At 47.7% G+C, this 14,148-nt stretch overlaps 1 protein-coding gene across 1 annotated transcript in view; it reads left to right on the forward strand.

Annotated features, from left to right (window-relative positions):
* Window positions 1-14,148, forward strand: part of LOC134536710 (uncharacterized) — a 54,259-nt gene that overhangs the window by 24,178 nt on the left and 15,933 nt on the right. Inside the window, exon 7 of the mRNA XM_063376580.1 lies at window positions 2,254-2,361. Coding sequence (XP_063232650.1) covers window positions 2,254-2,361 — 108 coding nt within the window. The remainder of the gene's footprint in view (window positions 1-2,253; window positions 2,362-14,148) is intronic.

Consider the following 14,148-nt stretch of genomic DNA (forward strand, 5'->3'; position numbering starts at 1 on the left):
GTATTTTCTGCTGACGATTTCACACCCTCTCTGGTTACTTTCCGCGAGATACATGACTGTGATATTAGGCCTGATTTTCATGCAGCTGGCTGTGAAGAAGTAGATGACACTTCTCAGATCCCATTTTGCCAGCCTTCAGAAGCTAACAAAGAGGCTATGATAAACTTACATGACCAACCAAATACCTCGACAGGTAATCAATCTCAGCTGTCCCACACACCAATATCCGAGATACAACCGTCTCCAAAGGACAATTCGGCAGGTAAACGAAAAATACGAGCACAAAAATCAGAAATACTGACGTCAACACCAGTGAAGAATAATATGGAACTGAAAAAGCGAGAGTGAAGAAAAGGAAATAATGAAAAATGCAAGAAAAAGAAAACTGGATGAGAAGAGGAAGGGAATTGTTGTGGCAGCAAAACTAAGATCGGATAATGTGCTAGAAGATAATCAAGGGGGGAAATATGAATGCCCAGGCTGTGGATGTGATTTTGATGACGACTGGGTACAGTGTAATAGCTGAAGTGCATGGTGGCATGAGGCATGTTCCGACTACGAAGGCAGGGGACCATATGTATGCGATCATTGTTGATGATGATTTTCGCGGACTCTTGCCCGAAAAAGTTCGTACTCTTGCCCTCCATGTCGTCCAAGAGTACGCAGAGTGCACTTTTACACTGAACAACTTGTACTGTCTTTGTAAGCAATTATGAAACATATTTGTACATATTTTTGTGAAACTGAACCATTATAGTAACTGTATGCTTATTATGTTTACTGTTTTGAATTAAACATGTCAAGATATTTTCGTGTTTCCTTAAAGTGCGTACTCTTAGCCACCTTTCCATTATGCTATATTTTGTATGGTATGAGACAAAGTTTCCATGGTTAAGCTGTTAAGTTAAGTGTCAGATGGTTACCTCTAACAAGTCTGAGTATGCCTTTGGATCACCTGATCATCTACCTTCATATAAAATAGGATAACTTTAGTATTGTAAATGGGCTCCAAGCCCTGTTTCATGGCTGAGGTGTAGGTAGGGTCAATTATCGACCACCATCTGTCACCTGTGAGGACTATCTTGGATGACCTTGACCTTTGACCATGGCCATGATATTGTCCTTTGATCTCATTCATCTGTATTTCTGCCATCTTGAATTCCACCATTTTGATTCCAAGCACCCCACTCACGATCGTTCCACTTTTCATTTCAGTAGAATCCTCCTCCATATTGAATTCTGACATTACGTCCTCCATCTGGATCTGATATCATATATACTTTTTCCGATTCCGACATGTCTGCAATCTTGGAGGCCACCATATTAGGTGAAGTTACTGTCGCCATCTTGATTTTGTTCTGCTGCAGGCCACCATCTTGTATAATGCCATATTTTTATCTGCTGTTTGTTCCTAGAGAGCGCCAGCATCGCTCTGTCACACTCACATAAGGTCGATTTTACATTACCTACCAGTGTTGCATTGACCCCAATCAAAATAATTAATTTAATATTTCATACAAAATACATTGAAAGTGAGGAGATTCAAAAATTGACAGCTCTGACTTCTGGGTTGCAAAACATACGCCTATTACCGCACTGTCATTGAGATGTTTAACAGACTGAGAATTAAATTATTTATGTAAATATTAACACAAATATTTGGACTTGTAACTTTTTTATTTAATGGAGTAATAGCATTACATTTTCGAGACTGAACCACCTTTTATTCTTCAATACTCGGTACAAGGAGCGCTAGTGTCACGTTAAAGGGTACCTACTGGGGCCATCTTGTTCTCAATACTTTTTGTTATTAGAAGCGCTAGCATCATGCAGTACACTCATTCTCTTCCAGAATGCAATGTCAGGATAACAGGATGCAAAGTGGTGGAATTCAAGATGGCGGAAACCAATATGGCGACTGATATAAAAGGTCAAGGTTAAATGTCAAAGGTGAGGTAAAGGTCATCCAATGTGGCCACCATGACATTAGATGGTGGTCGGTAACTGACCACAATCCACACCTCAACCATGAACCAGGGCTCGGAGCTCGTTTTCTATATATACTACCTACTAATAACATTCGCACATATACTGATCATTTGATGGATATTAATGTTTTTTGTATGAAATAAATGTTTGTTCTCGTATGTTTGCGTGCAAGTTAAGAATGGAACATGCGCGCAGGTGTTTGTGAAGAGCTCAACTCTGAAGGAGTTGTCAGAACCAAGGGCCACTTGAACACCTGTGTTACAGGCTGGAGGACCCGTACCACAGCAAGTGTGATGTGGACTACCAACCCGACGACCACCAGCATGACAACGAGGCGTGGCTGTTCGCTACCATCAACAACCTCATGAAAGAGTACGTTTACTGCTTTAGCCCAATTAATCATTCTCTCGAGCAACGCTGTATCCAACAAAAAGTAAATTTTACAAGAGAAGAAATTACCTGTTTAGTTTTTAACAAATATAATTTCTGTACATAAATTGGATAAATTACATAAGATAACACCATCATTAAAAAGTGCTGATGTAAAGTTTACAAATTATTATGGTCAATCGAATTTGTTAAGCTGTTGTAGTGGCTAGTAACAACATTGCTCTTAATTAATACACTAATAATATTGTCTGATTTTTTAAAAATAAAACATAACAGTAAATTTATAAATAAAAGAAATATTTAAACAAAAAAAATTATTTACGTACCGTTACATCAAATTCTGCAGATATATAGGGTTGCAATGGAAAATATTTTTTCGTACACGTTAACTTGTAAAGTCAAATATGAAATACCTCAGTAAATCTATTACGCACTGGAGTGCAAAACTTAGTAAGTTTTCAAAGAAACTTCTCTTTTCAGCAGGAATATCCAACAGATATTTCTTTTTGGCACTCTTGATTAGTAAAAGTTGACGTCGTCCGACCGACGACCATCCCTAAGCCCGACCTGCAACCGCCAGTATACTCTCCCGCTAACGGAACGCACCCCTGGCCGTGGCCCACCCGAGTCGAGCGAGCCACCGAGCCGAACGGCCAAACCAGACATTATTATTATAAAGCACACTAAATCCGAGTGGACTAGAGACGAACCACACCCATTCCCCCTCAAACAATTAATTACGAATTTTGCGACCTTAAAGTCTCTTCCAGACGCAGTCATTTAGTTTTTAACGTAATGAGGTCAAGCTTGGCGCGGCAGGGGCCGACGCGCCACCGGACGCCATGCCAGTTCCGCAGTTCTACTCGACTCGCGGACCGGGACGGACCTACGTCCCACGGAGAGACCACAACCATTGTCTTCATCGCAAGTAACGTCCGGTAAATATAGTCATTTAGCATAAACCAAACCTTTTTCTATTCACCTCTCCGTGCGTGCCCGGTCCGTTTTTTACGGTTCAGGACCTAATCCGACCGCGTAAACGTAAAGACGCCCCGCACCACACCTGGTGCGCAGGGTCGTTCTTCAGCATACGGCACGGGCCGTCTCCCGCAAACCACAGAACTTTCTTAAGGCCACGCGCCTTCGCGCTGACCACAAACCCGCAAGGAAAACTTCGCCAAGTTTAGTGGCGGTGCGTGTACCACCCCAGTGGGCACGGCACCAGCGTAGAAACAATCGCTTACGGGACTGGCCAACTCCAGTCACCCACAAACTCTGTGTGCCACGTCAATTGTGCGCGCCTAATTTTCATTAAGTGTACTTTGTTAACGTAACTTTGTGCCACGTCATTTGTGCGCGCCTAATTTTCATTAAGTGTACTTTGTCAACGTAACTTTGCGCCACGTCATCTGTGCGCGCCTAATTTTCATTAAGTGTACTTTGTTAATGTAACTTTGCGCCACGTCATCTGTGCGCGCCTCTCTTGCATCAAGTGTACTTGGCCTGCATACTGTTACCCGAGAAACCAGTGCCACGAAACATTGAACATGTACCGGCCTGCACCCCGCAACGGACAAGTAGCCCTCAGGGGCATGTCTGTACTCAGTAATTGTATGGTGTGACGTCAATCCCTTGAATAAAGGCACGTCGCTACTACGGCAATCCCACGCATTCTTCTTTAACGTAAATTCCCAGGCAAGACCGCCGACGGTTCTAGCGGACCACGCTGGGGCAACGAACCACGAACCCTCATTGGTTAGACACCGAGCTAGCCTGGCGCCCTCCCGGAACATAAAACGTTAGTCAGACCAGCCACCCCGCTAGAACTCGCGCCCGGACTCGAACACGAGACCGCGGACGACGGCAAATGGCGCCCCTGCGTGTGGCAAAATTTTAAGCAAAAAAACGTGAAAATTGAGCAAACGGCAAGAAAACGGCCATCTTGGACGCACCAAGAGCGGCGGACAAAGGATCCATCAACCCCCACCCCCAGCGCTGACATTCCAGCAGAGCGTGCGACGCAGGCGAACATCACAGCCCAGCGGCCACCCCCAACCCCTCTCCATTTCCGCACCATCCCGCTTTCTCTTTCGCGTGAAGGACCGAACACCCTCCCCCCCCCACCCTGCTTCAATCCTCCACCCGTCCGCTTTGTGCGGCTGTCCGGGCGCTCTCGGCCATCGCCTCGCACACCCATCCGCAACCCCGCCCGCGCCGCGGCCATTTTCGGCCTCTGTTTTGTGCGGCTGTCCGGGCACCTGCCCAGCCGGCGAGTGCAACCCCGCGCGCAGACTTGCACAGCGCGCACAGAGCCACGAGTGAAAAACACGAATCGACACAGCTGAACACGCACGATAACAAGAGATGTATGCAGATGAATGCAGCGGGTGTTACCACCTCTACCCGAGATGGTACATAAACGGCAGGATCGCCGCGGGGTACGAGTGTGGCTATTGTCAAGAGTATCGCACATACGGGATGACGATGTGTGGAAACCTGTCGTGTCCCGGAGGAAGTAGCAGGGGCTACCACTGCGACGAGTGTGCCAGCCTATGGCATCGTGACTGCACCAACGAGCGTGAAGGGACTTTGAGGCGCGAGTCCTTCACGTTCACGTGCGCGCGATGTACCGCAGAACGAGCCACCCAAGTGCAGTATCCGGAAGCAACGCCAATAATTCCTCCCCTACGATACGCCGCGACGATTCACGACATCGAGACACCACTCACGCAGACGCATGACGTATCACGAACACACGCCCCGACGACATCCGCACCGTCATGTACAACCGTCCCGATGCCGACGACCTTCAACCTGACGCCACTCACGCCGACGCACTACGCCTCACCAAGGACGCCTTCCGTCCCGACGCCGACGCTCGTCAACCTCTCGCCGCCAATCCTGCTCCCTCCACCCCCGGGCCCAAAGCCACCAGCCTCAACACCCCTCGCAGACCAGACGCCACTCAACATGACAGTGACGACGCTTGACCCGCCGAAGCCGACCGAACGACGCATGACGCCGACCATCCCACCGCAGTCTGTCACGACGTCCCGAACCCGCCTCGTGTCGGAGACATCTCACGACGCCGGGTTGACCTCGCCACCGCACCTGACCACCGTCACCGTGCCGCGAAGGACCATTCCGACGCAACCCGCATCGTCTCCGACACCTGCCTCATCCGGGACGCCACCAGGCTCGACAACGACACGTCGCGCCACACCGTCGCCACCGCCTAGCTTCAACGTCGTGCAGCCGTCCTCACTGCCACATGAGTACGCGGCCTCAAAAGGGACGCTGGACAAGGCAACGCCCAGGGCCACGACGCCGAGACGCCTGTGCGAGGCCCCGCCGCCTGGATTCGCCCCGCGGTGCCCGCCTGGCTTCGAGGCTCAGTCGCCACGACACCACCCCTCGGCCGGCCTGCCACAGCAGCCGCCGAGGCGACGCGCACTCTGTGCTCCAGAGGCGCCACGACACCAACCCTCGGCCGGCCCGCCACAGCAGCCGCCGAGGCGACGCGCACTCTGTGCTCCAGAGGCGCCACGACGCCGCTCCTCGGAAGGTCTGCCACAGCAGCTGCCGAAGCGACGCGCACTCTGTGCTCCAGAGGCGCCACGACGCCGCCCCTCGGTCAGCCCGCCACAGCAGCCGCCGAGGCGACGCGCGCTCAAGCCGCCACAGGCGCCACGACGCCACCCCTCGGCCGGCCTGCCACAGCAGCAGCCGAGGCGACGCGCGCTCAAGCCGCCAGAGGCGCCACGACGCCGCCCCTCGGACAGCCTGCCACAGCAGCTGCCGAGGCGACGCGCGCTCAAGCCGCCAGAGGCGCCACGACGCCGCCCCTCGGTCAGCCTGCCACAGCAGCTGCCGAGGCGACGCGCGCTCAAGCCGCCACAGGCGCCACGACGCCGCCCCTCGGTCAGCCTGCCACAGCAGCCGCCGAGACGACGCGCGCTCAAGTCGCCACAGGCGCCGCGCCACAACACCGTGACGTCACCGCGGCTACCGGGTCGCCTGAGCTCCCTGCATCTGCCTGACGCAATGCAGGTCGACGCCACGGCACCTGGACGCCCGACCGCCCCACCACCGCACGTGACCGTCACTCGGCCGATGACACCTGTCATCCGTCTGGCACGACGGGCCGCGAAACGCCCGCATGTCGGCAAGGCTGAGCCGGGCCGTGCCGAGCGCCGCCCGCGCTTACTGCCCGCCTGCCGAGAACCGCCTGACCTTGGTCGCCGCCGCCCCTGCCGGCCGGCACCCTGGCCACCACCGCACCGCCGCTCGCTGCGAGACACCGCAGCCACACTCGGAACCACTGTCACCCCCCGAGAACGAGTCCGGGGAGGTGCTTAGGGCACAACCGCAGAAGACCACGCCGACACCACCCCATTGTGACGGAACTGGACGACGAGGACGAGGAGGCCTCTACTCCAAACCCGCCCGGCACACCGGAACGGGAGAGGAGGCTGTACCCATCCACGCCGTACCAGGTGCCGAGGGTCTACGTCAACAGGCCAGCACCCGGACAATCGACGTGGGACAACCTGGGACCAGGACGCTGGCCCTATCAGCCGCCGCCCCCACAGGCACCACGATGCCGCCCCTCGGCCCGCCTGCCACAGCAGCAGCCGGGGTGGCGAGCACATCAGATCCAGGGCGCTGACCCTATCAGCCGCTGGCCACCACAGGCGCCACGACGCCGCCCCCGGCCGGTCCACCACCGCGGCAGCCGGGGTGGCGTGCACAGCAGGTCCAGAGCGCCGACCCTACCAGCTGCCGACCCTCGGGCGCGCACACCTGCTCCAGAACGCGGGGCCTATCAGCTGCAGAGCCGCGAACCGCAACTGGACAGGGCTGCCGGAGCTAGGGGTGCTACCACGTGGCGGGACCATAAGCGGCGCAAGGTCGGGCTTCTCGAGGGGGGGGCGTTTGACGTCGTCCGACCGACGACCATCCCTAAGCCCGACCTGCAACCGCCAGTATACTCTCCCGCTAACGGAACGCACCCCTGGCCGTGGCCCACCCGAGTCGAGCGAGCCACCGAGCCGAACGGCCAAACCAGACATTATTATTATAAAGCACACTAAATCCGAGTGGACTAGAGACGAACCACACCCATTCCCCCTCAAACAATTAATTACGAATTTTGCGACCTTAAAGTCTCTTCCAGACGCAGTCATTTAGTTTTTAACGTAATGAGGTCAAGCTTGGCGCGGCAGGGGCCGACGCGCCACCGGACGCCATGCCAGTTCCGCAGTTCTACTCGACTCGCGGACCGGGACGGACCTACGTCCCACGGAGAGACCACAACCATTGTCTTCATCGCAAGTAACGTCCGGTAAATATAGTCATTTAGCATAAACCAAACCTTTTTCTATTCACCTCTCTGTGCGTGCCCGGTCCGTTTTTTACGGTTCAGGACCTAATCCGACCGCGTAAACGTAAAGACGCCCCGCACCACACCTGGTGCGCAGGGTCGTTCTTCAGCATACGGCACGGGCCGTCTCCCGCAAACCACAGAACTTTCTTAAGGCCACGCGCCTTCGCGCTGACCACAAACCCGCAAGGAAAACTTCGCCAAGTTTAGTGGCGGTGCGTGTACCACCCCAGTGGGCACGGCACCAGCGTAGAAACAATCGCTTACGGGACTGGCCAACTCCAGTCACCCACAAACTCTGTGTGCCACGTCAATTGTGCGCGCCTAATTTTCATTAAGTGTACTTTGTTAACGTAACTTTGTGCCACGTCATTTGTGCGCGCCTAATTTTCATTAAGTGTACTTTGTCAACGTAACTTTGCGCCACGTCATCTGTGCGCGCCTAATTTTCATTAAGTGTACTTTGTTAATGTAACTTTGCGCCACGTCATCTGTGCGCGCCTCTCTTGCATCAAGTGTACTTGGCCTGCATACTGTTACCCGAGAAACCAGTGCCACGAAACATTGAACATGTACCGGCCTGCACCCCGCAACGGACAAGTAGCCCTCAGGGGCATGTCTGTACTCAGTAATTGTATGGTGTGACGTCAATCCCTTGAATAAAGGCACGTCGCTACTACGGCAATCCCACACATTCTTCTTTAACGTAAATTCCCAGGCAAGACCGCCGACGGTTCTAGCGGACCACGCTGGGGCAACGAACCACGAACCCTCATTGGTTAGACACCGAGCTAGCCTGGCGCCCTCCCGGAACATAAAACGTTAGTCAGACCAGCCACCCCGCTAGAACTCGCGCCCGGACTCGAACACGAGACCGCGGACGACGGCAAAGTTTTCCTTGCAAAAACGGAAAGCAGAAATCTTCATATGTTGCAAATTTATATTTATGATTTCTCTTTTAGTATTTCATAGGTACATTTTCGCACAAAAATCTAACAGGGGATAACTTTTTCTTAAAAAACAAACTCGGTAAAATCGCTACAAATTAGGTATTCATTTACCTATCATATAAAAACTTATTTAGAATGTTGTTTGTTGTTACTTTTCGTGATAACGAATTTTAAATTGGGGTTTAATCTCTATAGATGTGACATCTACATGCCTAAGAATATCTTTGTGTTTATGTTTTGAAATAGAACTGCCCTTTAATCATACTATTATTCCAAAAGTGTATCGGGGCTCATATAAGAATGTGTTCTAAATATTTTACATCGGTAACTTCAATATTCAACAATTAGTTAACACACTTTAAATATTATATACATCAGTATCACTTACAACTTGATTCTGCTAGGTGGTAGTTTTTCCGGAAAAGGTGACCTATTTTCGAAAAATATAGGCATCCGCCACTTTAACTGCTATTCATCGGTTATCATTTCAATTAGCACAACAGTCAGAGCCACATTTCTTGCAGTTACAACGTTATTCTACTAAATAGTGATTAGAAAACATTCATCCCAGAGCAAATAGTTATTTCCAGTGCTGACACCTGTTGGTGCTCCCTCCGGTCACTTAGGCCATTACTGCCCATTGCCGTGGTGTCGACATGTGCAGTGCAGTGCGTCGACCGGCCCGCGCCGCAACGATATATCGATAGACGCGAGACGGCGCTATCGATTCAGGACGAGGGAAAGCTTCGCCGATTTATAGATATGAATTCGGTAACAATTTACAGTAATAATTTTAAAAACCATGGAAGGCTTGTTTTGTCTGCTAAAAATTGTTCACTGTGCAATTACGCCAAACTAGTTGGCCTGTCCGGTCTTTCGGTTTTGGCGCGCGGATTTCGCGCGGGAATGGTCCGGGCAGCTGCGAGCAGCCAGTATAACTCAACCCTCCGGGAGGGACGCACGCGCCGGGACACGTGGAGCCTTCGCCAGCAACTCGACTCGCGCCAGACCAGCTTCTCTCATGCACCGGACTGGTCAGCTACTTGTAGAATAAACCCCGCGAGTGTACTTCATAGTATATTTCCGTACTCTCTGAACATTCCTGTTGACTAACTACTGTGTGTGTGATGCCTGAGACGGCCTGTAAGGGCACAAGAAGTCGGCTGCCGACGTACCGCTGCCTCCAGCCATGTGGCCAACATCCCCCCTGAGATAGTCTCGTGTATCAGTGCACGAAATCACTGAATGGCGCCGGGCACAATCGCAATCATTCAATACCGATCCGCGAGGCAGTGGGTTAGACGTCACCAGTATGAATGTTTCCCATTCCATGTATAATAAAATATACTATCTAATTCCATCGTTAACTCACTTTCAAAAAAGGTTTGTTACTATGATGTTCCGGTTAGTGATTCAGATATTGTATTAGACAGTATAATAAACCCATTAATTTTAACATGGTGAACGCTGAAGACATTCGACTGCAGCGATCCTAGCGGCGTGACCTGAAGAACGCCTATGTATGGTCGATCTCAGCACAGATATTCTCTATTTGTTTGGAAACTTGCTGTGGTAAAGAAATTAATTTACAAGATTCAAATTTGTATTAAAACAGTGTATTCATAATCTAAACAAGTTTTCGCAATCTTAAAAAAAAAAAAAAAAAAAATAAAAAAAATTGGTTGTCTGTAAAGTCGGTTTACGGACGATAGTTTAACGTGACAACGTCATAACAAAACATTGATGAAATGATTGATCCAGAAGAAAAGTAAATATCATATTCGGCCTGAGACTGAGCCGTAATAGGTTTTTGCAACCAAACCATTTAGGCATTAAAAACATTATATTCTTTGAGGAAGAAATTTTTTTTAATGATTCTATCTTTTGTATGATAAAATCTACCTCTACATACTTTTATGAATAAAATTGAATCAATTTTATTGAATTATCACTATTTTGTATGGATACAAAGAAGGAGTGAAATGGAATGTACAATTTAATTAATAAATTTACTTTTATTTGCGTTCATTAATTCATATATATTTATTACTTTTGAAATGTTGCGTGCGCCGTATTTATTTTTACAAGTACAAAAAAAAAATTCGCAGCTGCCGGGATTCAAACCGACAACATTTGAATTGGTTTTTTTAGTTAGCGATGATAACCGCACGGCCACGTGGCCATACTTGAAAAATAATAGTTTCAGGTGTTATATACATATTTATAAAAATTTTGTTCACGGTAGGGGAATAATATTATTTCGCTTTTATAACACGATTTTATAACAAATACGCATCCCAAATACACCAAACTTATTTATAATGTGTTACAATATTTTTTTAAAACATTGTGCAAAAGATCCCGGGTGTAATTAGAATTATTATGTGTAACTGTATAACACCATTGTTGGTTCAAAACGTATTTGAATATTCAACATTACTTTTAAATAACCGTACCGATTGTGCTGAAAATCGGTGGACGATCGTTAAATTACATAATATTAATAATTCAAACGACGAAAATATGATTGAAAAGTCAAAACGATGGTTGTTCCAATCGAGTGGAAGAGAGATGCCACGCATGCGTACAATGAGCAAACAGGACACATCCGTAGTGGGACATCCGTAGTGGGACAATGTGCATTACGGGACACTTTTTCGTGCGTGCAGCCGGCGTTCATCAATTTATTAGACGTTGTCACGTCAAAAAATATACTGACTTTAATATCTTGAAAAATGCCCTACCTATAAACATGACAATAAAAGGACACAGATCTTACAGATTTTAACAAAGAAACCTAAGTACTTCATATCAAACAGTTTTTTTTTCCAAATAGTTTATTTCGGAAATGATAAGATAATTTTTTATACATAATTTTGCCTTGATGTAAGTTTTTGGACATACGCCATTGCTAAGAACCTTTTTCTGTTGAAGAAAAACTAATAAATAAAATAAATAAAAATACACAAGAAAGACAAAAAACACACAAAATTAAGCAAACAATTGCTGTTGTCAACAAGAATATAAACACCACAAAATATTCCGAAACGGAAATATGGTCAACAAACAAAGAAAAAACAAAGAAAAAGTACTAAGCGAACAAAAAAACACACAAATGATGACAACACAAAAATATTGAAACCAAAATAATTCAGCACAACAGTTGAAACGAGACAAAAACACGACAAAACGAAAAGACGTAAAACTATTGTATTTTTTTGTCTTTTCGTTTTGTCGTGTTTTTGTCTCGTTTCAACTGTTGTGCTGAATTATTTTGGTTTCAATATTTTTGTGTTGTCATCATTTGTGTGTTTTTTTGTTCACTTAGTACTTTTTCTTTGTTTTTTCTTTGTTTGTTGACCATATTTCCGTTTCGGAATATTTTGTGGTGTTTATATTCTTGTTGACAACAGCAATTGTTTGCTTAATTTTGTGTGTTTTTTGTCTTTCTTGTGTATTTTTATTTATTTTATTTATTAGTTTTTCTTCAACAGAAAAAGTTCTTAGCAATGGCGTATGTCCAAAAACTTACATCAAGTCATGCGCTCCCATTGCACAAATCTTTTAAAGATAACATAATTTTGCCGTCGCCCAGGGACTCGGGTTCGAGACCCGGTGTGGTTCCTAGCAGTAAACGCCATTCTCAATGGAATGTCTCCGGGTGGGCGCCAGACTAGCTCTGTTACTAGTCGAGAGGTGGGTCGTTGGGTCGGTTGCCCCTGCGTGGCCCACTAGAACCGTCGGTGGTGTTGCGTGGGATATGAGGGATTCCCTACTTGGTGGTGGTTGGGAGTTGTATGGTTAATTGATTAGGTGCTGAAGTAATGCGGCAAATGACGTGTGTCGTTTATTCATGCAACTGTAGGCTTGGTGTAATACCGTGGATTACACACTACGTCGTACAGAGGGTGACGTCACACAATACATAAGTTACACAATTACACAAAGTTATTCTGAAAATGAATGCGTGGCACAAGTTTACAAAAATGTTACGTGGTGGCGCGTTGCACAAGTTTACTCAAGAATGTTCCAGGTTCAAGGTGTCGCACAAAATTACTAAAATGTTACGTATTAACGTGCACTAGGCGGTTCTGAGCATGGTTACACAAAAGGGGGGTGAGGACGATTGGAGTCGGTCAATCCCGTATATCTATGTCTCGAGGCGGTGTTCGCGTCCACTGTAGTGGAGCGCGGACCGCAGCTAAATTCGTCCATGTTCCCTTACGGGGTGTTGTCAGCGCCGGGGCGACTGGCTTTAATTCAAGTTCTGTGATTCGGGAGGCGGCCCGTGCCGTATACTGAAAACTACCCCGCGGACCAAGTGTGATGCAGGGAGTTTTAAATTTTACACGGCCGGATTAAGTCCTGGACCGAAAATTTGGACCGGGTACGCACGGAGAGATTAATAAAAAGAGGTTTCGAGGAAGTGACTATAATTACCAGAAGTGAGTTCAATGCAGACAATGGATGATGTCTCTCCGTGGGATGTGCGTCCGCCCCGGTCCGCGAGTCGCGCTGTACTGCCATTGTGTCATGGCGTCCGGCCGAGGCTCGGTGTCCCTCGTGCTAGGGTTGACCTCATTACGTTATTTTCCAATTTAACAAGTTAACAAGAGATTTTAAGGGCGCTAAATTCCTACATTAATTATTAAGGCTTAATTAACATTACTCATCCCTTCTACAATTTAGAGTTAGTATGTTTACGAATTATGTTTTTTAAACTATACGTCACACCAGAGACTGTTCGTCTCTTGCCGGACTGCTCCGGTGGGGGCTAATAACGAAACACAAGGGGTTAATAATTATGTCACATGAAATACTTAACTAATCTAGGCAGAAGGCCGCCAGGGGAAAACACACACACGTATCGACACATTTTCCCACGTGAGTGCCCGGGCACTCCTACGTCGCACTTTCATTAAGCGAACGTTTAACTTATACGTAATGTTGTTTATATTCTGTGTGTGTTTTATCAAAGTGGTCGACTGTAATGTCGGTCTGTTTATTATGGGGCCGGGTTCTACCTTGTCTGCTAGTGGCTCGCCTGACTCGGGTGGGCTGTGGCTAGGGGTGCATTTCGTTAGCGGAAACGTATACTGGCGGTTACAGGTCGGGCTTTAGGGTGGCCTTCGGTCAGCCGACGTCAATTTTATATTTGGACATTTTTTGTTCATCATCTATGGGGTGCATATGGCCCAGATCATTATTTGCTTGACTTATTTAGGAAATTACAAGAATGGGCCAAAGTCACCCACATTTGGGGTGAAAATGGCTCAAACTTTGTATATGCAATAATTTTCTGACATTTTCAAAATTACCTAAATGTTGTATTTTGATTGTGTTATACGAATGTAAAATTGCCTCAGTACCTAGCCACATAAAAAACACTGAACATTTAAATAAAAATTATGCATGTAACACTTTGACCGTTACAAC

This window comes from Bacillus rossius, chromosome 11 (genome assembly GCF_032445375.1).
Source record: "Bacillus rossius redtenbacheri isolate Brsri chromosome 11, Brsri_v3, whole genome shotgun sequence".
Taxonomy (NCBI): domain Eukaryota; kingdom Metazoa; phylum Arthropoda; class Insecta; order Phasmatodea; family Bacillidae; genus Bacillus; species Bacillus rossius.